The sequence below is a fragment of the Amia ocellicauda genome, chromosome 17, assembly GCF_036373705.1.
Source record: "Amia ocellicauda isolate fAmiCal2 chromosome 17, fAmiCal2.hap1, whole genome shotgun sequence".
In the NCBI taxonomy this organism is placed as follows: domain Eukaryota; kingdom Metazoa; phylum Chordata; class Actinopteri; order Amiiformes; family Amiidae; genus Amia; species Amia ocellicauda.
The window spans coordinates 1,751,918-1,778,889 of record NC_089866.1 but is presented as its reverse complement, the minus strand read 5'-3'; the positions used below and the strand labels follow the sequence as shown (position 1 = coordinate 1,778,889).

Sequence of the window (26,972 nt, the reverse complement as noted above, 5' to 3'; positions counted from 1 at the left end):
TCACCTGTCCAGCAGGTCGAGTCTCCACAGAGGGATCCCGGGTCAGTGTCCAGAACGGGTTTAATCATTAACAGCAGAAAATAAGTCACACACACTCAATTACGGATCTGTGCCCAATCCTTATCCTGCATTGTTTCCGTATTTATGGCATTGCTGAGAATTAGCAGTGAGTAAAACATAACTTTAAATGAAGCAGTCAGTTAATAACCTACTTACTGGCAGTTGCAGATAGGATCAGTGTTGGAGGATTATTGCCCCTGAGAGAGAGAGTCCCGCTGGAGCATTGGAGTTCAGTAAAGCTCAACAAAACTCTAGCCACGTTTTTATGTTTGGTGACACATTAAAATACGAATAAAAAGATACTTATTGTAGTGAATTGGGGTCACTACTTTTGCAGGCGACTACAATGTTAGGATGTAACCTAACCACGTCGACTCTGTGGATTTGCGTTAAGTGTGATGCCGGGAATGTCTTCATTTTTATTTCACTCACGGTGTCGAGCATTAGATAGCAGAGGATACTGACTGCTGTAAAAGTCACTCAATTCTGATACAAACAACCAAACAAACTGTTATTGCGAGTATTTTATTTACAAATAAAATATAAAAACACACCGTACTTTTAAATAGATATATAAAAACAAGAAAAACTGAAGAATACACTTTTTATTCCTAATGATTCCATACAATTTAAGGCACAGATGCATTGAAGAGTCGACACTAACCAGCACTGATTAAAGACACGAACATTAAACCGGACACGTCCCACAGCACGATCGGACCGCGGTGTGTCGATCCGGTAAAAGACCGCCTTCCCTCGTATCGACAAGTGGAAACAGAGCGATCGATATTCATTCATAGTCAGACAGTTTCACACATTGTGCTTTTTCCCGTTTCCTTTAAGACAACAGCACGTCAAGTGTAGTGTCAACTGGCCCTAATATGCAAATCTGACCATCTCCAAATGTTCTAACACAGCATCATCAATCAAGTGAGATTCAGGGGAAATTAATTAACTTTAATTAATTAATTAATGTTCACATTGTCTGATTTCCTACAGACTGTTCATGTTTCTCTGCATCACGACAGGTAAACCGAAGGCATCAGTTACTTCTGATGGAAAAGAACTGTAAATATCAATATAAATGTGCTAAAATATTTCACGTTTACACACAACAAGGTTTCTTACATAAAGGCACGTTATTTTCCCCAGAGTCACATGTAAGAGTAAACCATATAAAAGGCACAAGATCAGACACCATCGCTCATAATTCACAGCCACCGCTAAACACTCTAAGTGCTCGTTTATCAAGCCGCCCGTTTGTTTCTTTCCACCGCCGCGCCTCACCGGAGAGCCGCTGGAGAGGGTCGTTCGTAGCGGTAACGCAGACCCGTGGAGTCCTTTCCCGGCCGCCCGGCGCTCAGAAGAAGGAGTCCCTGTGTCGCGGGGGCCATGACGGCGACACCACGATGTCGTCCGAGTCGTCCGAGTCGGCGGCCCTGGCGGCTGCAGGCCTGGTCTGGTTCGGCGTCGCTGCTGGATTATAGAAGCAGAGGAAGTCACGCTCGTCTGTGCTGTCCTTCCCAACCCCTCTCCCCCTGCCGCCCCCAGCGGACCGGCCTGCTACCTGAGCTCAGTGCGGGGGGCTTCCTCTGCCTGCTGCTGGGATCGCTGCGGCGCTTGGCCTCTTTGGACGTCCGTTCTTCATCATCCTCCCTTCCCGTCATCGCTGGAAGATCTTCCTCTACCTCCTCATCACTGCACACCGTGGCTTTCAGATCTGACACCAAATGATACAGACATGACTGTGTGTGTGTCGGCACTACAGCCATTACTAGGTCAAAGGCACAGTAAACAACACAACAAAAGGCACCATTTTCTTCGGCACCAACCAATCACCACCTCCGCTGCCACCTGGAAACACAACACACCTGTCGCACAACTGAACACAACAGCACTGAAGGAGGTCCGTCGCCTCTCTTGTCAGGGCCGACACACTGACGATTAAACTCCAGATCACACCTACTCTCCTTCAGAGGGCGCTGCGTTACCTCGAGCCGTCGATTTTCGGTCGGCAGCAGCCGGTGCTCTCCTCCTTGGGGCGGCCGTGGGGGCGGGGGGCTCTCCTCTCGTGGCGGCGCTCGGCGTCCCACCCTCGGTGGCCAGGCTGGGACCACGGGCACAGAGAGAGGCAGGGGCGCGTTAGGGTTACGGACAGAGTGTGTCGTTTCCGCCACTGTGTATGAAATGCAGTGGGAGGGAGAGTGGAGATCCACAGACACTCAGGGGGTCAGGTGACTCTGTGGACGTTAACACTCCTCATCAAATTAGTTAAATCCCCTTTGGGTGTCCCTTCAGCGGCTTGTACCACCATAATTACTGACCCCCTGAGATGCTCAAGGCCAGAATATGTCTGGTGGGGTACAGGAAAGGTCTGTACTTGGACACGGTGTTGTCGTCTGACTGTGAGTACATTATAATGCATCACACACATGTAAACCCTCAAACCTCCAGGCTAACGACAGCCTTCTGGTCCCTAATGAGACGCTGTGCTGCTGGCAAGAGCAGCCCCTCAGCTGACTCACTGTGACTAAACCCATGAGAAACCGCCCTGGGGGAGCACAGGACTCGCTGCATGTCAGGGAATAATGTGACCCATGAGCTGCAGCATATCGACCCCCCTCCCCCTCTCTCTCTCAAGCAGCAGATGAAAGACACACACTTCTCTGTGTGACACAGGGCGAGACGCACAGATGAGCGGCTCGGTCGCAGTGAGTCACCTGTGGCCGTGCCGTCCGGAGCGAGCCAGGTGCCCCCGGAACGCCGACTGCAGCAACGTGACGTCCTGTGCGTCACCGCCGCCGTCGTCTCCGGCGCCGAGGACGTCGCTCCGGCGCTTCCCCTGCGGAGCCTGAAAGAGACGCGTCCGACAGCTGCTGTAGCCACACCTGAAAGACCCGCTGCTGATCAAAAATGCACACACAGACGTACACTGGGCTGTGAAGTTTGTGCGGTTCTCCTCTCTGCTGGTCCATTACAGGCCCCGCTTGCTTGCTTAGGGAACCTGACTGTAAGACTGTCTAAATGAGCTTCCCTTTACTTTGTGTGCTGGTGAGGTAACCCAGTCCCTGTGCGTCGAGCCACCTAGTGGTGCTGCGGCGGAACTGCAGGGATGATCCCGGAGCTCCGGACCTGTGCCTTGATCTACAGCTGATTAACCTCAACAAACGGGCAGCTGTTTCTATTTTCTGGGCAGAAAGAATAATCATAATTTCACCCTTTGAACAAAACTCAGCTTCCCGAAATCTGCATTGTGAGAGAAACAACTGACAGTCTCTCGAGTCTGATGTGAGAGATTCGTCACCTTGTCTGGGGGGCTTCTCAGCGTGTTGTTTGGGGGTCCTGTGAGATTTTCTAACTGTGCCTTTCGGCTCAGATGTCCTCTGAGCGCCGCCTGGATCACCACGGCCGCCTGCAAGCAAACCACCTCAGTTATAATCAAATAGTCACTTCATCGGTTTCTTCGAGCTTCACGGTCGAACACAGTTCATCGTTTCTGGTCACATTGTGTCCCACTATGCGATACACTCCACCTTCAAATTAAAATGTAATAATGATCATAATTAATGAATGCATTTAAAATGACATATAAATGATGACTCGTGGGGCTTCATTACCTCATCCGAATCTTCACCTTGATTTTCATTCTGGTAACAAAAAAACAACAAAAAACGTGTAAAATAACTTCCATACAAAATAACACTGGCAGTGGCTTATAAATTAGTTTGACCCCCAAAACAATGGCAGTGATCTGCAGCCTGCACCGCATCTTATTAGAAACGATTACTTAAAACACTTCCTCTGCCAGTAACAGCTGCTGGGGAGGAAGAATCGGCGTTAAAACGAATACTGACTGTCAACAGAGGGTCATTCACACTCAGACTGTACTTTGTGTCGGTGCTGGCGCCAGTGTTTCTGGATCGTCTTCGCCGCCTCTTCCTCTCTCCTGGCCCGGCTCTGGGGCTTTTGTTCCTGAACCCCATGGGCGCCGCTGCCACGGTCTCTAGAGACGGGTCCCCTTTTCTGAATTGCAGAAGTCAAGACAATGAAAGAAAAAAGTCACACTGATAACCAGAGATGGATGCGTCTTCTTTGTCAGACAGCTCATTAAATCCTGCAATCTGCTGAAGCTACTGGTGCCTGAAAGGAAGAAACCATCCTCCATGAATCAAACGTTAATGTGGGAGCTGAGCCGTTTATCCTCATACAGATATTATACAAACCAATCCAATCCTGAAATACAGCAACTTAACCACAACTGGTCAATCAGCACCAAATAAAGAACAGACCCTGGTTTTCCAAAGGCAAACAAAATGCTCAAAAGTGTAGAGTTTAGATCAAGGGCAGTAATGTTCAGTAATGTCGAGATCAGAGAGGCTGGCTTTTTACCTCAGATTTCACCGGGCCGCCTGACGGTACCGAGTCCCCCCCGACGTGTCTCCTGTCCTCCAGCTCTTTTTCCAGCCTCGTAATAGTTTCCGTCAGACTCTGGATCTCTTCTCTAGGGGGGAAAGAAGTGGCGAGAGTCCATTGAAAGAGACAGACACGGATCACAGCAACCCATCCATTCTAGAACTTGGCTAGAACCGCCTGGAAGAATAAAACCACTACGAGGCCGTTCTTCACCCTCACAGGCGGGGGAATGGGAGGCGCTCCCGGGACAAACCTGAACTCCCGGCGCACTGCCTCCCTCTCGAGCGTCCTTGCCCGCTCGGCATCTTTGGTGATCTCGGCTTTCTCGCCGGCCAGCTGTTTCACAAGAGCGCTGAAACGTAAGAGTGGGAGAGGGATGGAGAGAGAGAAGTGTACCAGTAAGGGAATGCGTCATGTCACAGCATAGCGATCTACAAATTGAGGAGGATGTAGCATGTCCGTGGCACTGCTGTCTCCTGTGGCAGTGTCTCCATATCAGAGCGGCGTTTCACATGTGTGCCACAGGAGACGGCAGTGCCACGCCACCCACAGTGACAGGTGTCACGGACTGAGCACGCCCTCACATGTTGTCTGCCAGCTGGTGCTGCAGGTCGGCCCGCTCCTCCCTCAGCTTCCGGACCAGCCCTCGCAGACGCTCGCACTCCTGCCGCGGGTCCGAGGTCTTGGGCGACGCCATGACGCCGAGGGTCAGTGGGTCTGAGCCGGAGGCCACAGCGCTTACGTGGGTCGCTCTGGCGCCGCCGTCCGGCAGCTGGGGACTCCCAGTCTCGGGCTCCGGCTGCTTCTGGAATCGAATGCATTGGCCCATGTTAAATCAAAGACAGAATGTAAGAGGTTTTTGCTTTCATTTTACCACAAAACCGTCACTCACTTTTTCCAGCTCGGCGATGCGTCTCAGCAGCCGCTGTTTACTCCACTCAGCATAACCTGTAACGCAATGAGAAGCTTGTCACACAGCCATACAAAAACAGCACACAGGAAGACAACACACACACAGACACGCACACACAGGAATGGCCAGGCTTCTACTCCACGAATCAACACTTGTCCAATCCTGCCCCTGAACAGAAACGTCGGCCCGTATCGAGCGAGTACACAGCCCACCTCTGGCCGAGCTCGGGACCGAGGGGATCTCCGTGGCCCGGTCCAGGTCCGCCTTCAGAGATGTGTTCTCCTCCTGCAGCTGCTTGATGTTCTTGGACAGCCTCAGGATGGTGGAGTGGAGCACCTTCTGCTGCTTCAGGACTTCCCTGCTCTCCGCCCTGCGACAGAGACGGGCGCATGTCACATCTGTGTGCTTCGACAGAGTTGTACTAGTACTGAATGGTGGGGTTAGTTTTTTTATGCACAAGGTCAAATAAGTACATACTTTTTCTCTGCAGATTCTGCGTTGGCGAGTAAAATCCTGAGTCTCTGGACCTAAAACAAACAGAAAAATGTTTTAATTAACAAGTTCCTACAAATAAACCGATGACTAGACCGTCCCGCCCCAGTTCCCGTCAGATATCAGGACTACAGCAGATCAGAAAGCAGAGTAACTGATAAAGAAATATTTAAAATCTTACCTCTTCATAATAGGTCTCCATCGCAATCTTCATTTCCTCTATATTTGTCGTCTTCAAATCATTCTGGAGTTTGCTAACAAAAAAAATGAACACAAGATCACAACAATAATAAGCGACCTGAGAACGGTCTGTGCTCCATGTTGATATCGGTCCACTGAAGGGACGCCTCTCTCCCTCGGCTCTCCTCCGCCCCCGTCACGGCCGCCATAAACCCCACTCACGTCAGCGCGCTGTCCCTCTCTTTGCACTGCTGTTCCAACTTCAGGACCTTCTGCTTCAGTCCGTTCACAATCTGGGGGAGAGGGTGGCAAACCGTACTGCTCAGTGATGGCATTCAATCCACAGGCTCGCGTGTCCGTTTAATTCAGGGGACTGTATAGGTGAGGGACGACAACACGCTTCTGGGTCTGTTCTGCCCTTCGACCTTGTGCTGTGGCATGCAGACGCGTCACTTACAGCGCTGGCATCGTGCTTGCGGTCCACCAGACTCCGCGTGTATTCGCACCCCTGTAAGCAAGGAGAGAAGACAGATAAGCCGACTGGGATTCGCGGTGCGTGAGAGACGTCCACTGTGCGCGGCACGAAGAGACGCGACGGATCGAATGCCTCACCTTGGCCGGGTCCAGCAGCTGCTCGATCCGCTTCTCCTTCTTGCTGTTCTCCTCCTCCAGCCGGCGCAGCTTCGTCTTCATCAAGTCGCTTTCCGATTTCTGGGCTCGTAACGCCTAGGAGGGGAGACGGGTAACAAGAACATGGTCGGACAGGAAACCGAAGCGCGTTCCTACTCGACTGCACAACTGCGGGAGCCGCCGTCCCCGCTCCTAACTGGCCACTCTGCTCGCAGCGCTCACCTTTTTCAGCTCCATGATCTCGTCGTACATGTCTTCCTTTTCTTTGAAATCCGGGGTTCCCGGCACATATCCTGAAACCACAGCAGCAGAAACACGTGAGCGGAGAGGGGAACAGGCCGGCAGCCACCCCGACGGACGCCATCTTTTTGTCGTCTCTCTGTTCGAGAATTGCGTTGCGCTTTCCTACCGTTGCTGGAGGAGCGCGCGTGCTTCGGTTTCTTCATCCCCAGGGCTTCCTTCAGGTACTCTGGGGTGCTGGAGCACGAGGAGACCCTGGCTGGCAACGCATCGTAGTCTGCTTTCAGCGGCTGGGACAGACCTGCGGGGAACAGCTCGCGGTCACACACGGAACCAGACTTCGCCGCAGGAAACTGATGCACGACTGACAAACAGGAAACTTCTCGTCTTCAAGTCTGCCGTCGAAAGACTGTTAACGGCGTGGTCTATAAGGATAGCTCAGGTTTAGGAATACGGGGTCCCCACACATACCAGCACCACTTTTAAGAGATGCCAGCCAGAACTCTCTGGGAACGCGGGTCGCGGGGTTCTCAATGTGCATCGTCCCCGCGCCCTTCAGAGACCTCCACACAGCGGCCTTCTTGGGGTTCGTGCTGGAGAGATAAGGCGATTCTGAAGTGGGGAGATTAACGCAGCCATCAAAACCAAGTCAACTGAATCCATCGCTCCGCCACATTCGAAGCAGGAAATACAGTTCTATCATAAATTAGTTTATAAATGATTGACTTGTCTGTGAGCACTTCGTCCAAATTCTTTATACTACATTCTACTTTATATCCACGCCTTATAACCGGAGAAAGAGCATTTCAGTTAATTGCTTCCCTTTTTTCATGAACGGCAGTTTGAGATCAATACTCATCTCTTACTCGGAGACTGTGGAGGTTTGCCGGACGTCTTCTTTTTTCTGGGCCGCTGAGTGAAGATAATTGGGAGATGGGTTACACAAAGAAGAGAGTGATAAACATAAAAACCCTGCAGCTGAGCCGTGGAGGCCTGGCGTCGAGGACTCGGCTCTCACAACAGTCACTCGTCTCTTCTGAGGACGGCTAAGCAAACTCTTTCGCACTTCATACAAAACTCTCAAAAGATGTTGAACCTGGAGGTGGAAGGGACCTCGTGTCAGGCACAATATCCAACATTTGAAACACATGCAGTTACATCTGTCCCAGCCAAAGACACACAGCAAAGCCAGTTTTGGTAACAATGATTGTAACAGACAATAATAAAGGAGTGCTACCTTCCCCGACTCAGACATGTAGGTGGCAACAGAGAGGCCATCTTCACCCTGAGGAAAAGCAAGAAATGTGTGTTATTATGACGCTATTCGTGGGAAACAGACGTGCCAACTAAACTGATGGAATACAATTATTACCCACAATATCACTGCTATACCACTAAAAACAACAGAACAGGGGTTCCCAGCCCTGTCCCGGAGGAGCCCCTACCCTGCTAGTTTTTGTTCCAACTCAACTCTCAATTACTTAATTGAACTAATAATTTCCTAAATCAGAGCCTTTGAATGATTTTAAACAGTAGGAGTTGTAAGTTAAGTATAATACTGTATAAGGAACTTATCTTATTAAGGAACCAACTTTTTCAGTTACACAATGTAAAAAGTCAAATCTAAGCAAATTATTACTTCAATTAAGGGGTCAATTAAGTAATTGAGAGCTCGGCTGGAAACCGGCAGGGTAGGGGCTCCTCCAGGACCACTGCACTACATTCACGTTTTCAACAGTATTTCAATACCAGCCCAACACACCCGTGCAGTGGTTTTCTTACCAGATCCTCCAGCTCTTCGTCCGTCAGACAGTCACTCGCTGCCACCGACATCGTACCGAGGTGCCTGCGGTCGTTTTATTGCTTTATTGCTTTATTGCTCTGTCGTCCCGGGCGCCCAGTGCATGCAAACCACTCACACTGACTGTCAATGCATAGACCTCCAACAGCATCTGCGTGCATCGCCCTGTGCATCCAAGACACGACTATCCATCATGTGCACAATCTTTAAACACACAACACAATCTTCAGACGCACAGTACGATCTTCATACACACAACATGATCTTCATACACACAACATGATCTTCAAACACACAACATGATCTTCATACACACAACATGATCTTCAAACACACAACATGATCTTCATACACACATGATCTTCAAACACACAACATGATCTTCATACACACAACATGATCTTCAGACACACATGATCTTCAGACACACAACATGATCTTCAGACACACAACATGATCTTCAAACACACAACATGATGTTCACGCACACAGCACGATCTTCAGACACATATGATCTTCATACACACAACATGAGCTTCAGACACACATGATCTTCATACACACAACATGAGCTTCAGACACACATGATCTTCATACACACAACATGAGCTTCAGACACACATGATCTTCATACACACAACATGATCTTCAGACACACATGATCTTCATACACACAACATGATCTTCAGACACACATGATCTTCATACACACAACATGAGCTTCATACACACAACATGATCTTCAGACACACATGATCTTCATACACACAACATGATCTTCAGACACACATGATCTTCATACACACAACATGATCTTCAGACACACATGATCTTCATACACACAACATGATCTTCAGACACACATGATCTTCATACACACAACATGAGCTTCAGACACACATGATCTTCATACACACAACATGATCTTCAGACACACATGATCTTCATACACACAACATGATCTTCAGACACACATGATCTTCATACACACAACATGAGCTTCATACACACAACATGAGCTTCAGACACACATGATCTTCATACACACAACATGATCTTCAGACACACATGATCTTCAGACACACATGATCTTCAGACACACAACATGATCTTCAGACACACAACATGATCTTCAGACACACAACCTGATGTTCACGCACACGGGCCGGTGCTGCAGGGCTGCGGCTCGTCCTGCGGATCCGCACTGTTCAGTGTTAATGACAAACAGCACCTCAGTGAAGAGGCGCTTGGACGGGTAAACACGGGTCCCAAACCGCATCCGATCCCCTCCTCTCCAGCGCGGGTGGACTACAGCTCCCTTACCGTGACAAGTACATACATCTACACATCAAGTGTAATGGATCCAAATACTGCCCGGCGCTTCAACTAACACACGATTCGCAACTGCAATTGTCTTCTATTGCCACCCATGCAGGTGGAGCCTCTAGTTTGAATGCTGTACTGTAGTTTGATCCACTATAGACAATAAATCACTCGAGCATCAGAAACGCACGAAACGCAACAGCCGGCTGCGCTGTTTGAGTCTTCTATAGCAACCGACAACAGCCCTGCGGGAGGGACGACCAGGCGCTTACTCGGCGTTTGTTTGGGCCGCTTTGCCCGCCGCTCGCTGTCTGCCATTACGTCACTGATCAATAAACCCGTCCCAGGCCGCAGCTGCGGCTCTTGCACGATGCAGCTCAATCATTGTGTCGATAACAGTTATTGATTGCAGTGCCGTTTGTAAGAGGCTGTGCGTGACAGTCCCGCCCCGGCTGTGTTGCGGGAGGGGATTTCCTTTCACTCCGGGCACATTCCGGTCGGCCGCGGGGCTGCCTGCTCTGCACACTTTTAAAGCGCTCTTGTTTTCTGCAGGAAATCACATGGCGCTGCGGCGGCTCACATGACAGCCGAGCCATGGAGGGGGAGATCAATGAAGGTGAGCACAGGCGCCTCTAACGGCATTATTACTGACGTTTTCGTGGATGGGGCGATGTGTGTATTGGCAGGTGTGGGCATGTGATTGAAAAGGTAATTGTTTAATGAGAGGCAGCGTGCTGTGCAGATGTGCTGTGCAGATGTGCTCCCAGTGCGCATGAGTACTGGCTGTGCCACCGCTACAGCGCAGCGACTGAGCTGGGTTTGAGTGGCAGTAGAAATCGTCTTTGAGCTGTACTTTACAAAGCAAAACAAGCATATGGTCATATAGTGACGCTTCACCGTTATTAGTGTCTGGGCTCTTTCATGTGGGTGAAATGTCAAGATGACCATCGCTTTGGCCAGTGCGCCTTTCTGCAGATCTGATAGAAATCTAATTAACGATTTAAAAGACTTCTGAATAAATTCTATTTTGGGCACTGTTTGCACTGTTTGCACTGTTTGCACTGTTTGCACTGTTTGTGGGTTCCGCTGGGGAGGGATGCATCCTTGGACAGTCCCGCACGACCCGCCCCCAGGTCTCTTGATCGGTGGGTTAATGCGGTTTGAAGATGCCCGGCAGGGATACGTGCTGATTGAATTATGCATATTGTCTCTTAAACATAGAAGATTTGTGTAATTACGATGTTCAGACGCGTGTTGCAATTGAACATTGTTGTGTGTGAATTATGAGATACGATCGTTTTAGCTTTCACACCCGCATTTATTTCGACATTTAAGTGCGTTAACACATGTACCTAGGTGTCATAATCTGCGCCTTATTGCTTAAAAAGAATAGTGTCAAGCAATTCTTAGGATGAAGGCAGAGATATTGATGTGCACCGGGTCTCCAGAGCAAGCAGACCTGTCCTCTTGCCCGGGTTAGGGCGAGGATGGAGGATGCTCTGGCATGACTGTCCAGCGGTCTCCCAGCATCATGTGGGACACGGTGTGCAGCCCTGTGCGCTTTCCTGCCCCTGACGCACGTCTGCACAGAGGAGATCAGTTCAGTGCCAGAGCATTCAGTGGGAAGTTCTCTTGTCCATCCACCTGGCCCTGGCCCTGGCCATGACGTGCGCCGCATCAGCTACTTTTTCACATTTCTTACAAGTGAAGCTAATGGCACGTCCCTGTAGTGGCAGGGAAAATGTGATCTGATTGATATGCAAGGCCACAACCTTGGGAGAAAAGCTTAAGTTAGTTTTCTTTTCTCTTCCCCCTGAGAGTGACACTGTAAAAATGCAATTTCAGCTTTATTGCATGCCAGCAAATGACATATCTTGGGGAAATCTTGTGAGTTTGTTTATGACTTTGACTTTATTTTAAGGCTTGTGTTGTACAGCCCTTTGCTTTATTGTTTTTCCAGACTGTACTACAGTGCACTTCGACTTTAACTCGGGCTGTTATGTACAAAAAAATGATTAACTTTTGACATGATCCTCTCTGGGCCGTACTGTCTTAATCTTAGCTGTTGTGCAACGTGTGCGTGGTGCAGGCAGGGGCGGATGTCCTTCACAGGGGCTGGGATGTGTTGTGTCTGCAGAATGCCTGGGAAGGGCTGTGTTGGACACGCACAGCCTTGGTGCCTCGGGGCAGCGCGTTCAGGGCCAGCTCGCATCCAGAGGTCTCCGTAGAGACCTGTCGCAGGCCTCAACGGTTTTCCGTTGACTGGCACAGAAAAGCCAACAGGAGATCCTTTTGTTTTTATGCAGCTAAGTGGCTGAGCATTGTCCCTGCTGTGGCGTGCCACGTAGTTTCCCGCTTGCCCGTTTAGTAGTCTGTGCAAGAGCTCTGGGTTCGGTGTGATAACGTGGCGTTTCCCATTCCAGCTGGTCATGGCATGCTCAGCGATGTTTAATATTGGGACGTATACATCAAGTGCACTTTTATTGCGTACCAGGTTGTCTATGTGCAGTGCCTGTGATCGGGAGGATTGTGAGGTGTGTAGTTCTGCAGCACTGAATGACCTCATCTATTCATGGATTGTAACATCTGGTTTCTCAGGGACAGATGTATACTGGCACAACCTCAGTTTTGAAAAGCTATAATTTAATAAACCCATATTCCGCATTGCCTACAGTCTTTTTTTTTAAACAATTTGGGCTTGTTATTATGAGAGAACAGCGTGTTCAATACACTCATAGTAACGTGGCTGTGAGAGAATGAACGCTGTCTGTTTCCCCAGTGCTGTTGCTTCTGAGCCCAAGACCCGTTCACTGTTTGGGGTTTAATCCTTTAGAAAGTGACATTTGTGGAGCCCAGCAGTCAGGGTGCTCTGTAGAGTCCGGTCGGGCAGAAGGGTGTGTGAAGTTCCCCATAGAGCTGAGGCTTTCACTGGACACACACGCACACACGTTTGGGGAACTGGTGAGAATAATAATAGAAAGGGAAATGGCAGCTTTGTCAACAAGTGACTGTGTGTCCCCTGTGTCAGCTGGGAATCCCCCCCCATGAGGACACGTGGCGCACGGTTCCTGTATGAGTCTCCCCTTTTTATTCGGCTCACTTGTCATGATCTACAAAGAGCACTTTGTGTGCGGCGGAGAGACGGAGAGGTAAGGCACAGTGCTGCACTCGGGGATTGTTTACTAGGGGTGGACGGGGGGGATCGGCAGGGAGTCGGCCCTGTGAGACGCCCGTGTGGCAGATCGACATGTCCTTTCACTTTAAAGTTTATTTGTGTGACTTGGTTATGTGATTGTCAGAGTGAGTTTTATTGTGTGTTAATAACCGTGAGCTCTGCAGTTAGTCGTATATTTATTTATGTGTTTATTATACTTGTCTGTGTGTAGGTTCAGTTCCTCCCTATTACAGAGAAGTGTACGAGGCCATATGCAGCAAGAAAGATGAACGGGTGCAAATTGACGTTTTTCAAAGGCTGCTGAACAAGACGGACCTTCCCGGTTCAGTGCAGAGCCAGGTAAGCACAGGGTGAGACCACCTCCTGTTCGAGGAAGAGGCTCAAGGGAAAGACCTCCTCTGTTTCTAAGAGCAAATATTCAGACGGAAGCCAGGCTTTGTATCGATGTTTGGCTTTGAATAAATTTAAAGGCAGGCCCGAAACGGTTCGATTGGGGTCGTCATTGTGTCAAAATGCAAAAGCAGGTGTTGTTTTCTGGAGCCCACCTGTGAAATTAGCTCGGCGGTGAGCCCAGCAAGCCGTGAAAACGTAGAAAAGCAGGCGAAGCGAGAGTCGCTGGGGCTCGTGCAGAGTGTATATCGCTGGTACGTTTAGGCAGAAACAAAATTGAAATGTTTGTTGTACAAATAATAGATAAATATTCATCCCTACAGGACTTTCTTTAATCCAGTTCCTGTTAACTTCCTTCCAGTGAGCATATTTCATAGATAATGAAGTCCTGCTGGATTTGGGTGGATTATCGTTCAGGAAATCCCGTCTGTCTGTTTCAAAGCTAATCCAAATCCGAATGAACTGATAGAGTATGCAGGGAATGGAGAGGCGGGGGACTTGAACAGATGGCTCCCGTTCAGTGTTATAAATAAATACTTGGAATCCAAGATCGTTTTTTATCTCGGAGGAAAGTGTCCGGGAAACGAGTCACAACTGAGTTTCCGGACAGGTAGAGGAAAAGCCTTGATCTGGCGTCTTTGCCTGACCTCTCTGAGTCTACTGGGCGACCTGGAGACTCTGGTTGACCATGCATCGGCTGCTGCAGAGTCTGAATAATGAAGTCCTGTCATCCAAGATGAGAGCGACTGCGCAGTAGATGCTATGATATGGCCATGTGTGCGTGAAGCCGGCATTTTTACTTTCATTGCCTTGAACTAGATCATTCCTCCCCGGATGTGTTTGAGCCAGGGGAAGTGGAAACGGATTCGTTATAGCAGGGGTTTCCCTGTGTCAGTGCACTAAGGTCAATGGTTGGCATTTGTTCAGGGAGGTACTTACCAGTGAGTGTTCAATATCCAGATCCACAGGACGGGGAGGGACCGAAAAAACCAAAACGCATACAGTAGAGATGTATTGTACATTTAAACAACAGATTCCTTTCTCACAATAAGGGAAGCTGGGCTTGATGGCTTTTACAATCTGCTGAGTTCACAAAACCAGCAGGTCTCAACACCATATTTCCTGCTTAGAGTTTGTTTCTGTTTTTGAGGGGGCAAATTCATCCACACATTCAATCGCAGGCATGTGTTCCTAATGTCTAGGGTCTGGGTCAAAGCAAAACTTCGACCCACACGATTTGTACAGCAAATTATACAAGTGGGGTTTTGTAGACCGTCTTACCCGTGTGTTAACCACTGTGGGGCTGACTGTGTTCCTCCGTTCCCCAGATTTCTGAGCAAGTGGACCTGAAGGAGGGATCCCTGTCCAAGCTGTCTCTGTATAAAGCCCTGGCCCTGATCGCTTTGGCTCAGCAGGGGAAAAACCCCAGCCCAGCGCTGCTGGAGAACTGCATTCGAGGTAATGTAGCGCCGAAATGCAGGGTCCATAAGAACCTCGGCCCGAGTCACTGTAGTGCTGCTGCTGTTGGGCCACTCTGACAGGACAGTGTTATCAGTTACGGACGGTTTTCAGGAAGAAGACATTGTCTGTGGCTCCAGTATTGCTCCAAAAGATGGCTTTGTTTGTCTGGATTTGTCCTGATCTTGTGTCCAGTAATACACTGCAGGAAGGCGAGAAGGAAAAGTTGTATGAAAAAATTTATTGTTTGAAATTCCTACCTGGAGATGTAGCGGAAAATATACATTTCATTACTGTTAACCAAAAAGTGAGAAATAGTGTCTTGTCATCGATGTGGATATTCAATTGGGGAGGTGGGGGGTGTTGGGAGGGCGTCCATCTGTGCTCAGCTCTCTGCTCCGGTGCAGCAGCGGTGCTGGCGCTGACACTCGTGCTCTGTGTGAGAGCTGTCTATGTTGGCTGCCGTCCACTCACCTCTGAGCTGCGTTTCCGGCATCTGTACCCCCCCCCCCCCACCTTCCCTGGAAAGGAGCTGATCAGCACATTTTCTGAATAATTTGTACTGCGATCTTGGGCTCTGTTCCTGTTTGTTGGGAATTCCAATGCAATCATTCTCTCAGAGTTGGGGGGGGTTGGCTGTGATGGGACACGGGTTAATGTGTTTTGTTTTTAATGATTAACGGGTGAAGAAGCGCAGATTAGTGTTAAAACCTGTGAGTAGTTAATGTATAATTGTGTAGTTACTGCTTTTCACTCCAGTTAGCACAGACACAACATGAGTGGACCTTTAGTATTTAATTGGACGTACAATAACAGGAGAAAGTGTGGGCCATTGACATGAAACCTGTACATCCACAGCTGTGTCCTATGAACAGAAAACCCCGATGAGGTGAAGCATTGTGAAGATGATCTAGGAGTCTAATCCAACGGCCCATACCGGCCCATTCGAAATGATCATTTGCGGTATTTTTATTCCCCCAACCCACCCCCCAAGTAAACGCATACATAAAATAGTGTCTTGGCATTGTGCGACAGGAAGTATGGAGTTGGCCCTTGCAGTGCGGTGTGGGCCAGGGGGCGAGAAGTCCGGCCCCTCGGTTTTCCCATCTCCGTCCAAGACTGCAGTGTTTTCACAGGTGTTCCCAATATGAGCTCGGTATGTTTGGAAATTCTCTTCGCAGCGCCGTGATTTCACCTCGTCTCTGGCTCTGAGCAAATTTAATTTCCTGCCAGCTGCCCCTGCGACAGACTGTCACTCGACTGGCCTCAGACCCTCCGGATCACATCGGATGATTTTTTGATTCCGTTCCGTGATGTACAGTTGCATCACGGGATCTGGCGGGGGATCTCGGCGCTCTTGGTCTCTTCTCAGTTCCACGGTGTAGCACACATCTCTGACTTGGCAGGGCGGACTTGGACATTTCAGTTACAGTAGAGGTGAAGCTTGAAGACCAGTAGAACTGTATTAAACTAACAGGAAATGTGGAACTAATGTGGGGCTTCTCTCGGCACCTCTGACATTTCACCGCAGTGCCTGGTGTTGTGATTGAGCCCAGAGCTGGGTGTGCGATGTGTCTGTCTGTCAGACACCTGTACAACAGGTTTGTTCTGGCCACAGCAGGTCTGGTAGGACACGTTATTGTCATATCCTGAATACTGATGTACTGTCGTGTACTGTTTATCTTCCTTGTAACTCAATTTGAGTCCGATTTGAACTTTAGTGTGCCTGTGTGTGTGTTTGTTAAGGAAAGCCTCACTGGTTCACATTGTTGCTGGATCTTTGCTATAATTGACAACAGGCTGACTGAATTGTATTGTCTGAAGTCTGAATAATTAGGCCAACATCTTCTCTGCTTCGTTACTTCATCACAACCAAAGGCAGGGACCCTTCTGAGGGAGATCTGTGTGTTCGCGGTCCTGGTTTTATAATCTAGATCTGTGTCAGCGTTATCTCTACATGCACGAATTAAGTTTTATTCAAACTCATCCGACTTGTTTTATCTGGGGTTTTGATGAGATTGTGTGAGACTATCCGGGGGCTTCGGTAGTGGCACATGTGTTGCTAATGGGTATTGGAAAGGACTGTAGTATTTTCCTGGCTTGGCATGCTTAAGCACACATTTCAATCCTGCCACATGATCAGAAGTAACTTTTCCTTTCAAAGAAGAGAGAAAAAAAAATCGCAATTATAAGGAGTCGTTCTGTTTCCAATTCACCACAAAGCTGGTTTATATTTCGTTTTATGCTTTTTATTTTCTTGTCGTCGTTCTTAGTTTGCTTTTCGCATATATTTGCATGGCGGTTTCATGTGACGTGGATGCCAAGCGCTTGCGTGCTGCTGGCTGTCCCGTGTGTGCGTGGAGCCCGTGAGCCGTGTCTCACTGTGTGTCGCCGGGTTGCTTGACAGAGTTCCCGAAGCCCCAGCTGGGAGATCTGAAGGAGCTGCCGGGTCTCAGGATGCAGCCCGCCTCGGGGAGCCCCCTGGTCCTGTCCCAGAGCCTGGCCCAGCTGCTGGAGAGAGACACAGTGAAAGTGGAGCTCATCCCAGAGAAGAAAGGCCTCTTTCTCAAGCACGTGGAGTATGAGGTCACCAGTCAGGTGAGAACGTGTGCCATGTTGAAGTGTGCTATTTTTCCAGATTCGCCCTGCTCTCCCACAGCTCTTCCATTCCTGTTGTATGTAAACAATTACCCATCAGCCCTCCTCCTGCCTTTAGGGTCTGCCTCCAGCGCCACAAGGCCACGCAGTCGGATAACGGATTGTGTCTCCCTCCTGTTTTAGCTTTATTTCACTTAGTCACATCTTTGTACAGAGGCACCAGTTCTGTCGGCAACCGGAGGAGGAGAAAAACAAAACTCAAAGAGCTTGAGGATTTGTTCCTTAGTCCACACTAATACATGCTAGGGCAGCTCTCGGGATAATCGAGCGCAGGCCATGTCTGCCGTGAGTGAGGGGAAAATATTCGTGGCAGACCGGGGGAGCAGGGCAGCTGACCTCGTGACATCATTATGACATCACCGTGGCTCAGCTGAAAGGCGCATCAGTGGAACAGAGCTGAAGGCCAGGACACTAATAAGGGTTGAACAGGAACAGTGGTGTCTTTGTACACCTTATAGCTATGAAGCGCATAATGTCTTCTGTGTGTTACCCCTTTATTAGTGTGTAATATTTCCAGGGTTTCTTAGGTTAGTAGGTTTAGCAAGTTATGTAATAGTACAATATTAGACAACTCTGTATAAGAAACTGACATCCCAGTGTCGTTACTTTCCTTTGAACAGTATTTTACTCGGCTCTGTTGCTGTTTTCTTTGTTTTAAGAATTTAAATCGGATCAGTAAGTTCCAATAAGAACCACCATTCAACCAAAAAATAATTAAGACATCAAATAAACTAAAAACAGACCCAGTTCCCTGTCCATTCCTGTAAGTTTCTCGGTGTCCTCCTGCGGTTCATCTGCCGCCCACATGAACACAGCGTTCAGGGAGGCGGAGTCATGGCTGATGTCCGTGCTGGACGGTAGCTCAGATGTTGTCGTCGGTTCCAAGAATAATGGAGAGAGACGTGGGGGAACTGTGTGAATAGCTTTTCTTAACTTTATTCTTCCATCTGTTTCTCTCTCCTCTTTCCTTGGCTCTGAGGGCCCTCTGCGCTGCCTGATTCGAAGACAGTCGACCATATGTGTGCAGGACGAAACTGTCGAAGTGGTGGCGTGTTTAAAACGGCAGCTCCACACGCGTGTTCTCTGCCTCAGTGGAGTGCGATGCGTCGTGAGCAGCCGGTTCAGTCCGTGTCTTATTCATCGTGCTGTGTGTTGCCTTGCAGCGTTTAAAAACGTCCGTCTATCGGAGGTACAGCGACTTCGATGTTTTCCACGAGCTGCTGCTGCAGAGGTTTGCCTACAGGATGGTGCCGGCGCTCCCGCCCAAACGGATGCTCAAAGGAGGTGAGCGTTCGTCTCCAGAAAAACACATTCATCACTTTTCACATTTCACCCTCTGTTGAAGACTAGTCTAGTGCCACATTAGCTGTGTGTCAGCGTGTATTTATGCAGGAGTCAAATGAAAAGTATTTTGATTGCTTCTACTAGATGAATGAGAATGGGCAATGCAGCTTGGATAATATATTCAATTTACATCACCCCCCCCCACCCAACACACTGAGTAGTGTCTGATCTGGTGACACCTAGACTGACTTATATTGTACCTGAAGAATGGTTATTTGTAAGAGCGCGCAGTATCAGGTTGCTTCAGTTCTTGCTTCTGTTTTCTGCTGCCGTTGGCGCGTGAATGCGCTCAAACACAACCTGTCAACGGGGATTTCCTCCTAAAATAACCTGTGCCGCTGTGCCCCGTCAGCCGTGGCGCTTCACACACCGTGAGATCTCGGTTCTGTCGGCTGAGTCATCGGCTGTCTTCTGTTGGGAAGTTTTAACGCATTTCCCCAAAACTCCGGGACATCTGTTACTCAATGTCTCCGGGACTTTCCTGAAAAGCAGCGCGAAACGTCATCCTCTGTGGAAGGAACCGAAGCGTCGAAGCAGAAGTGAGAGAGAGAGCGTGTTCTTCTGGATCAGAGTCTGAGTCGTGGCTACATGTTTACAACCTGAGTTTTAAAGGGGGAATTATTTCTCGCCGTTATTGGGCTGTCAAATATTGTTGCTGAATTTCTGTGCCACCAACTGACCAAAACTTATTTTTTTCCCTCTCTTTGAATTGTGCTCACAGTCCTGACCTCCAACTCGGATCGGGACTTCATCAAGGGCCGGTGCCGCGCTCTCCGCAGATTCATCAACCTGGTGGCGCGGCACCCGAGCTTCTCCGAGGACGAGCTCGTCAAGATCTTCCTGACCTTCAGCGGCTCGGTGAGTGGCCCCCTCTAACGGAGAGCCCTTCGCTGCCCCCCGGATTGTGGATATAAGTTACAGTCCACGTCAGACGCATCCCAGAAGATGCTTTTTTTTTTTTTTTTTTTTTGTAATTTTTTAAATATGAAAAACACTTTTTCACATTGCACACACAAATCAAATCAAATCAGCACCAACCAGCCCAGCGCATCCAGAGCCAATTTCTTGTTGGCGGCCGCCTCATATATAATTTGTGACAGCGATGCACACTCCAGCGCTCCCGTTTCGATGCTGTCCCGGCCGGGCGGTGAGTGGAGACCGCAGCCCGTGTGGGAATCCATAAAGAGAAGTCACTTGACGCGCTCCTTCCCCGGAGCATGCCGGCCGCGGTTATCCACACGGCATACTTATCACTGGCTAATGGCAATGCTTAATGGTTTGTGAACGTGTCTAAGCAAATACATGTGTTCGGAGACATCCGTTCAGGGGAATCCAGATTGGCGGCGGCTCGGTCTGCTGTTCGTTATTGCTGCCAGTTTGTGACATTTATTACCCCTCTGTAATGGGAATGCTGAAGTGGCGAGGAAATAATGGAGTGGATTAATGGGACATTTATGTCCGCGATGCACCGTGTTCTGCAGGGAGACTGTTAGAGGGGGAGGGCGTTTTCCCGGTTTTGGAGAAGCCTGGAGAGCTAGCAGCTCTGAGCATTGCTAGTCCTGGCCCTCGTCCTGTTGTGCAGTGCCGTCTGTGTGTCGTAGTCTTGCCCAGGCACCGTCCGCAGCCAGAATGCTGGAGCTGAGAAGCCCGAGGCTGCGTTTCCCCAGATATCTTGTATATCGCTGAGTTCCCCCGCAGAATCAGAGCCCCTCTTTGGCAGCCCTGGTCTGTAGCGCTGCAGTTTCTTCTCATCTATTAAGACATGGTTCACGTATTAGGCCAGGAAAGACCCACCCCACTCCTTCTCAAAGAAAACACACAAGCAGCAGAAAGGACGGGAGAAAAGTGCGTGTGTGCCGGCTGGTTTACAGAGCAGCACTGATGGTGTCGGTGACTTTAAAGTAAGGCCTGTGTTCTTGCTACTGAAAGTTGACAGAATTAAAACGTACCTGTATTTGTCACAGGTGTGATAGCAGCGTTTGTGGTCGTTGCGGTTTGACTTGGGTGTAACGTGTTTGTTTTGGTTTTCTGCTGCTTCTTCCCATCCAGGACGTTCAAAACAAACTGCGGGAGGCCTTCAAGAAAACTGGTGACGAATTCCTGACCTGCAGGATTTCCACACAGGCCAAGGTCTGTTCTCCCCACACAGCGCCATCCGAGAGTCCGCCTGCTCTCCCCTGTGCAAAAAAACCCAAAACACATGTGAAGTGTTTACATTGTGACTCCATTTGACCTAGAAAACCATAGTGCTTTTCCTGCTGCAGATGGAACGTGTTTTTTTTGTTTGTCTTGGTGTGAAGACGTGTCTCCTGTTCCCTTGTTTTCAGTGCTCCTACACTTAGTGTCCACTCGTGGGTTTTACAGTATAAAATGATGAATCTATGTCCGATCTCTCTGCCTGCTGAGAATAGCAACTCTGGTGAAGCCAAAGAAGAAATAACGTGTAATTTCGGTTTCCTCTTGGCAGGAGTACCTGCCCGCCGACATCCAGGTCCAGTTCTCCACCAGCAGGGAGCTCATCTACAAGATCCTGAGTAGCTTCCACAAGCTGAGGGACCACGCCGACCGGATGGCCACGCGCTCGGCCGACAACGCCACCGACCTGCTGCTGTTCGGCAGGGAGCTCAGGTGTGTGTGTGTGTGTGTGTGTGCCTGCGTGTGGACGTGCCAGCTACCTCTGTGAGTGTGTTTGTGTATTTATTAGTCATAATTAGTACTTATTAAGAGTAATGTGCCTATTAATTAAGTACAATGAAAATAAATCTGTGTGTATGTATATATAATTAGACATTCAACAGATAGACATGGCCTTGGTTTCAGGCTCAAACTGTTTTTGCTTTTTAGGTGAATGATATTTTTGGCCTTGCTGACTCAGTTTAACTGGACAGTGTTCAGCAGTTTTACACCGCAGTCGTTCTAGACTCCCTTGTCCAACTCGGGGATGGGGATTTCTCGACGTGCACATTTTTTTGTGAGCCGTGGGGAATGGTGGGAACCTTGCCTCTGTTGTTTTGTCTGACAGTCTGTGCCGTGTCTCTGTTGCAGCACCCTGGGCTCGGACGCCCTGCCGGTCCCATCTCTCACCTCCACCAACAACACCTGGGCGGCACTGCGCCCGTCCCTGAAGGGCCTGTCCGGGGAGTTCGCGCAGCTGGCCGACAAAGCGGCACAACAGGTATGGCGGCGCGGGGGGCGGTGTGGGGCGGTTCTGGTCGGCACTGCTGATTGTGGCGTGGCATCACGGGGCCACAATCGTGTGCGTAACCTGCCTGCAAAGTGTTACACAGTAATAAGATGAAATAACATCAGCCCTCTGAGTCTCTCTGTGCCGGGGCGGCGTGGTGCTGATCGCAGCTCTCTTTCAGGGGAGGAGAGAAGCGGACAATGTCGTGGAGAAACTGAACCTCTTCCTGGATCTACTGCAGTCGTACAAAGTGAGTCTGCGCAAGCGTGGATGTGTTTGTTTCTCTCTACGCTCTGCGGGGGAGGTGGGAGGTATTATTATTTATTGTTTATTAAATATTTGATCACAAAAGAATAACAGCCCCCCGTGTCCCTGCAGGACCTGTGTGAGAGGCACGAGCGCGGCGTCCTGCATGAGCACCAGCGCGCGCTGCAGAAGTACAGCGTCATGAAGCGGCAGATGATGTCGGCGACGGTGCAGAGTAGGGAGCCGGTGACCGTGGAGCAGCTGGAGTCGCGCATCGTGCAGGTAAACGGACCACCCTGGCCCCGGTGGGACAGGGATCAGACCTGCCCTCGGGGGTGTGGCCCGGGGGGGAACCGCACTCGGTACAGTAACCACAGTCTTAGAAAAGCCCTCGCCCTCTTGTGTAGCCACGTGACGTCACGCTGGGGTCTCGCACCCTGGCTCTTGGGGGCTCCATGTGTCCTGACTCCGTGTCTGTTTTCCCCAGCAAGAGAACGCCATCCTCACCATGGAGCTGCGCAACTACTTCTCCCTGTTCTGTCTGCACCAGGAGACGCAGCTCATCTACACCTACCTGCCCATCACCGCGCACATCCTGGCGGTGTTCGTCAGCTCCCACATCCAGGGACACCGAGAGGTACGTGCGCCGGGGTGGGGGGCTTCTCTGGGGAGCGGAGCGGCGTGGGGGTGGGTGTGGTATCTGGCGGTCGGGGCAGAAGCACTTCAGGCGGGGGAGAAGTAGGTCAGCCATATGCCCGTGATTTAATTTTATTACTTTGTTCTCAGAAAAACATTTAAAAAAACGCAACAGAAACTGATTTCCCTGGAGTTCCTCGCAGGCTTTGGAGTTGCTTTCCTTGCCGACGGCCACAGGAAGAGCCTCTCTCTGTTCGGGGGTTTCATCATCTGAGGATTAGCAACAAAAAACACACAAACAAAACAAGCCCTGATTAAAGCAGAGAGAGGAACCCGCGCCAGCTTTATCTGCAGCGGCTCTGTCACACGGCCACCAAACAGGACGCGGAGCAGCCGTATCTGATCAGACGCGTCCACAGCGCCGTCCTCCGCCGCCTCTCACTGAGCTCTTCTCTCCCCCCCAGATGAGCGAGGTGTGGAACGACCTGCAGCCGAAGCTCAGCTGCCTGTTCGGGGGGTCCAACGGCGTGCTGCCCCCCCCCGCCGCCCTCCTGCCTCATTAACCAGCAAAGAGCCCCCCACCCCCCAGCACCGCTGTTGGCAGCATGGCTCCTCTGGCCAGGGGGTGGGTGGTGCGCTACAACGCCGGCACACACCAGCAACCGAGGGATATGGCACGGCCAGGACAGAGCTGCTCTTAAATGAGCTTCTACAGGGGAATTAAAAAAGAAACGATTTTTATATATATATATATATATATATATATATATATATATATATATATATATATATATATATATATATATATATATATGACAGAGAGAGAGAGAATGATATACAGATATATATGTGTGTGTGTTTTGTTCTCTGAAGCTCCAGAATTGTTGCCGGTTTGAGCCTCTTGGATTCTCAAACCTTCGAACCAGGTCATAGCATTGTAAGTCGCAAACGGAAAACAAAAACGGGTTTTGATCGTCAGCACATTATTACAGCATCTCCAATCGGCTTCACCGCGTCAATCACATCTTCTGTTGCGGCTGCAGGGCTCGGAAATACGACGACGCATCGTTTCATTGTGTTAGATCTCTTTTTAATGAGGTTTTGTGCTTCACAACGTTGTGCCAGACTCTGATTAGTCGCACTACCGCCGGCAGCCAGAGGATGGCAGGGCTCTGCAGTCTAACACACGCAGAGACTGTGTTTTCTAGAAAATTTGAGAATAAATGAAGGATAGTTGGGGAATCTTTTCCTGACCAACTGTTATTGCAGTTCCCCCTGTTGGAACTGGAGACGTGCCTCAGCTGCCACAATCTAGAGATCGAGAGACGGGAAAATAAGAATCGTATGTATTTTTATAACATTTATATTCAGAAAGCAAGCGTGTCGTGTCAAATGTTTGGCATGATGCATACACACCGTGTTTTGGTTCATAGTAAAGTACTATGACTTGTATTTTATAGTGTAGTCTAACAAATGTATCTTGATTTCGTATCTATATCAATATAAAGTGAATGATGCTAAATCCTTTAATTTGATGATCCTAAAGGGATATTTCGAGGTGTGAACACTAATATGACTATTGTTTCTGGTTCTTCCTAAGACTAACTGTGAACAGCTGCGTTCAGTGCTATTGTTGAGCCAAGAGTTTAGCTTTGCTCCTATTGAAAGCTATTATAATTTATATACATACACATAGTATGCGCCAGTCTGACTCTGGGAGGATAGTGTAAACTGTATCCTGCACTCCTACTGAGAGAGTCGTAATCATGTACACGTCGGCACACAGAGTAAAATGCCAGAGAGGGACGGCACTCGCTCTCACTGCTGGAGATGAAAGTGAAGGGTATGAAAAACGCCTTGCTGAGCCTCCAGTCTGCGTGGAAATCACCCAGATGAAAGTGGGTGGTGAGTTTTACATGTGATTTGGGAAAAGAGGTCAATCGATGCGAAACTTCACGGCTGTGTGTCGGGAACGCTTTTCCAACACTAGTCTTCAGAGCTGCAATCTCATGTACTGTTTTGGGAGACACTAGAAGGAAAACAATCCAGCGCGCGTGGACAGGGACTGCACGAGGGCCGCGGAGGAGCTGTGTGTTCAGAGCGGGACTGTCTAACCCTTCCTGTAAATACTGTATTCTTCTATAAAGTGTATTGCAAAAGCTGCCTTAAAAGTATAATGTAAGGCTGTGTATAGTTCTTACGATACAGCCGCCCTGAGCGGGATTGGTTGCTGTTGAGGTTTCCTGGCCTGAACTCTTTACATCGACAGTGATCTTTCCTCGTGCACGACGTGTTTAAAGCCTCTATCACAGGCGTGTGCTGTGTAACTTGTAGCTCTCTAAAGCTTTTCTTTATATCGAGATATTGGTAAAACTGGAATTCCCGGACCCCCCTCTGCTGATTTTAATGACGCGTGAATGCCGACACATGAAATAAGCGGTATTCTTATATTATAGAGCTCTGTCATATTAAAATGAGCAGCCTGGGGCCTACAAAAGATGGCGCAGACCCGGACATGCAAATCTGGTATCGGGGGTTCAGATGCAGACAGCCATGTAGGAGGTTGGTCACCTAAAGGGTGTGGGGGTCCGATGGTGAAATGGGACCTTCAGTGGTGCTCATTTGAAAATGACGGGGCTCTGCATTATTGACAATCGAGAATCTGTGCCTAAACAGGGTGAAAAAAATATAATGAAGTATTTTGAAGGAAAATGAAGCTTCACATTGAAATATTGATAATGTTTGCATTGTTTTTATCAGATTTGTGAATTTAAGAGTATGAGCGCGTCAGGTTTAGCACTTTATCTGGTTTTAAATCTGAGATCTCGCTGAACTCTCCTGTTCCTACAATCATCTCAGATGCTTGCAAATCAAGAACTCTCTTCTCTTTTACTCACTGGTGTTTTTACCATTCAAAGCCTAATATATTTGAGGTCTGTTTCCTTATTATTTTGAATGTATACTTTTTAAATCCCATTCCAAACCCGTGTTCAGTGTCTGTTCAATCACAACATGCCCCAGTTTAAACCATCGCTCACGTTCAGGGCCCAGCGCGTCTGAACACGGCGGAGAGACTGTAGCTTCTAATCTGACACAAATTGTGTTTAGTGAGATTGTTGAAGGCAATACGTTTGATTTTTATATACATTTACGATTCACAATTTTTCCTGTTATACCGCTTTTCATTTTGGGAATTGTCATGTGTCATTGTGGGAAACTCGACAATATTTGTTGAGTTTAATCTTTTTATAAAGCTAGTGATTCAGTGTCGACTGATTTGTCACAATAATTGACACTTGACTCACAGATGGAAGGCAAAAATGTCTGAATATCAGTTTATTAAAAAAAAAAAAAAAATCATTATTTTTCCTCTTCCTCTGACAATAAACGTCACCCTTTGGGTCCCTATGCCTGCGTGGAGGCCCGATCATTGTCTAAATTCAGACTGAACACACACTGCTTTATATGAACTAATATCCAACACACTCTCTCAACAGCAGCCCCGATCATTCATTCCTGCTTTCCCAAAGACACGCTCACCTTCTCCACTGGACTCTCAGTCGGGCCCCCGGGCCGAGCAGCGCTGGGTTAGAAGCACAGAGCCGTCATTACGGAGGGGCTTGAGTTGGGGCTGAAATGACATTCCTGTCGAGTGTAAACCTCTGCACGAGCTGATGAACACAGACCTCCAGGGCCAGACGGACAATTTAACTTGTGACCTCTCTACGCGCACACACACACTGAGGAACAGCAGGCATTTATTCTGCTTCTGCACCTCATGCTTTACTCACAGTGTACAATGTGGATCTAAGCACGGTTAGGAGAATAC

General features: G+C 48.9%; 2 protein-coding genes across 4 annotated transcripts; one reads left to right on the top strand and one right to left on the bottom strand.

The window, feature by feature from the left end:
* Window positions 1-571: 571 nt before the first annotated feature.
* On the bottom strand, window positions 572-10,412 carry iqce (IQ motif containing E). Of its 2 annotated transcripts, none has more exons than XM_066689506.1 (24): window positions 9,875-10,412; window positions 8,711-8,894; window positions 8,166-8,213; window positions 7,795-7,840; window positions 7,400-7,540; window positions 7,098-7,229; window positions 6,911-6,981; window positions 6,671-6,784; window positions 6,516-6,566; window positions 6,281-6,351; window positions 6,060-6,132; window positions 5,864-5,913; window positions 5,599-5,756; window positions 5,366-5,421; window positions 5,058-5,278; window positions 4,727-4,825; window positions 4,450-4,561; window positions 3,949-4,083; window positions 3,678-3,707; window positions 3,365-3,472; window positions 2,781-2,911; window positions 2,052-2,167; window positions 1,628-1,780; window positions 572-1,536 (listed from the first exon to the last, which is right to left on the bottom strand). In XM_066689506.1, the coding sequence occupies exons 2-24, from the start codon at window positions 8,759-8,761 to the stop codon at window positions 1,421-1,423; spliced, it is 2,283 nt and encodes a 760-aa protein (XP_066545603.1). In that variant the 5' UTR covers window positions 8,762-8,894; window positions 9,875-10,412; the 3' UTR covers window positions 572-1,420. The 2 variants fall into 2 exon arrangements, with proteins under 2 accessions (XP_066545603.1, XP_066545602.1); XM_066689505.1 differs by having other exon boundaries at window positions 9,890-10,412.
* Window positions 10,413-10,548: 136 nt separating this feature from the next.
* snx8a (sorting nexin 8a) lies at window positions 10,549-26,551 on the top strand. 2 transcript variants are annotated; one of them, XM_066689508.1, is made up of 13 exons: window positions 10,549-10,668; window positions 13,439-13,566; window positions 14,946-15,075; window positions 17,483-17,673; window positions 18,897-19,017; window positions 19,799-19,935; window positions 21,127-21,207; window positions 21,545-21,705; window positions 22,123-22,252; window positions 22,443-22,511; window positions 22,640-22,789; window positions 22,995-23,144; window positions 23,608-26,551. In XM_066689508.1, the coding sequence occupies exons 1-13, from the start codon at window positions 10,647-10,649 to the stop codon at window positions 23,704-23,706; spliced, it is 1,569 nt and encodes a 522-aa protein (XP_066545605.1). In that variant the 5' UTR covers window positions 10,549-10,646; the 3' UTR covers window positions 23,707-26,551. The 2 variants fall into 2 exon arrangements, with proteins under 2 accessions (XP_066545605.1, XP_066545604.1); XM_066689507.1 differs by lacking the exon at window positions 13,439-13,566 and having other exon boundaries at window positions 10,609-10,668.
* The last annotated feature ends 421 nt before the right edge of the window (window positions 26,552-26,972 follow it).

Excerpts from the sequence above, each read along its gene's own strand:
- snx8a (XM_066689508.1), top strand. The coding sequence starts at position 10,647 with ATGGAGGGGGAGATCAATGAAG. Across the intron at positions 19,936-21,126 it reads TCCTGACCTTCAGCGGCTCG|GACGTTCAAAACAAACTGCG; the intron begins GTGAGTGGCCCC and ends CTTCCCATCCAG. Across the intron at positions 23,145-23,607 it reads ACATCCAGGGACACCGAGAG|ATGAGCGAGGTGTGGAACGA; the intron begins GTACGTGCGCCG and ends TCTCCCCCCCAG.
- iqce (XM_066689506.1), bottom strand. The coding sequence starts at position 8,761 with ATGTCGGTGGCAGCGAGTGACTGTCTGACGGACGAAGAGCTGGAGGAT. Across the intron at positions 7,230-7,399 it reads ATCTCTTAAAAGTGGTGCTG|GTCTGTCCCAGCCGCTGAAA; the intron begins GTATGTGTGGGG and ends TGTTCCCCGCAG. Across the intron at positions 6,567-6,670 it reads AGCTGCTGGACCCGGCCAAG|GGGTGCGAATACACGCGGAG; the intron begins GTGAGGCATTCG and ends CCTTGCTTACAG.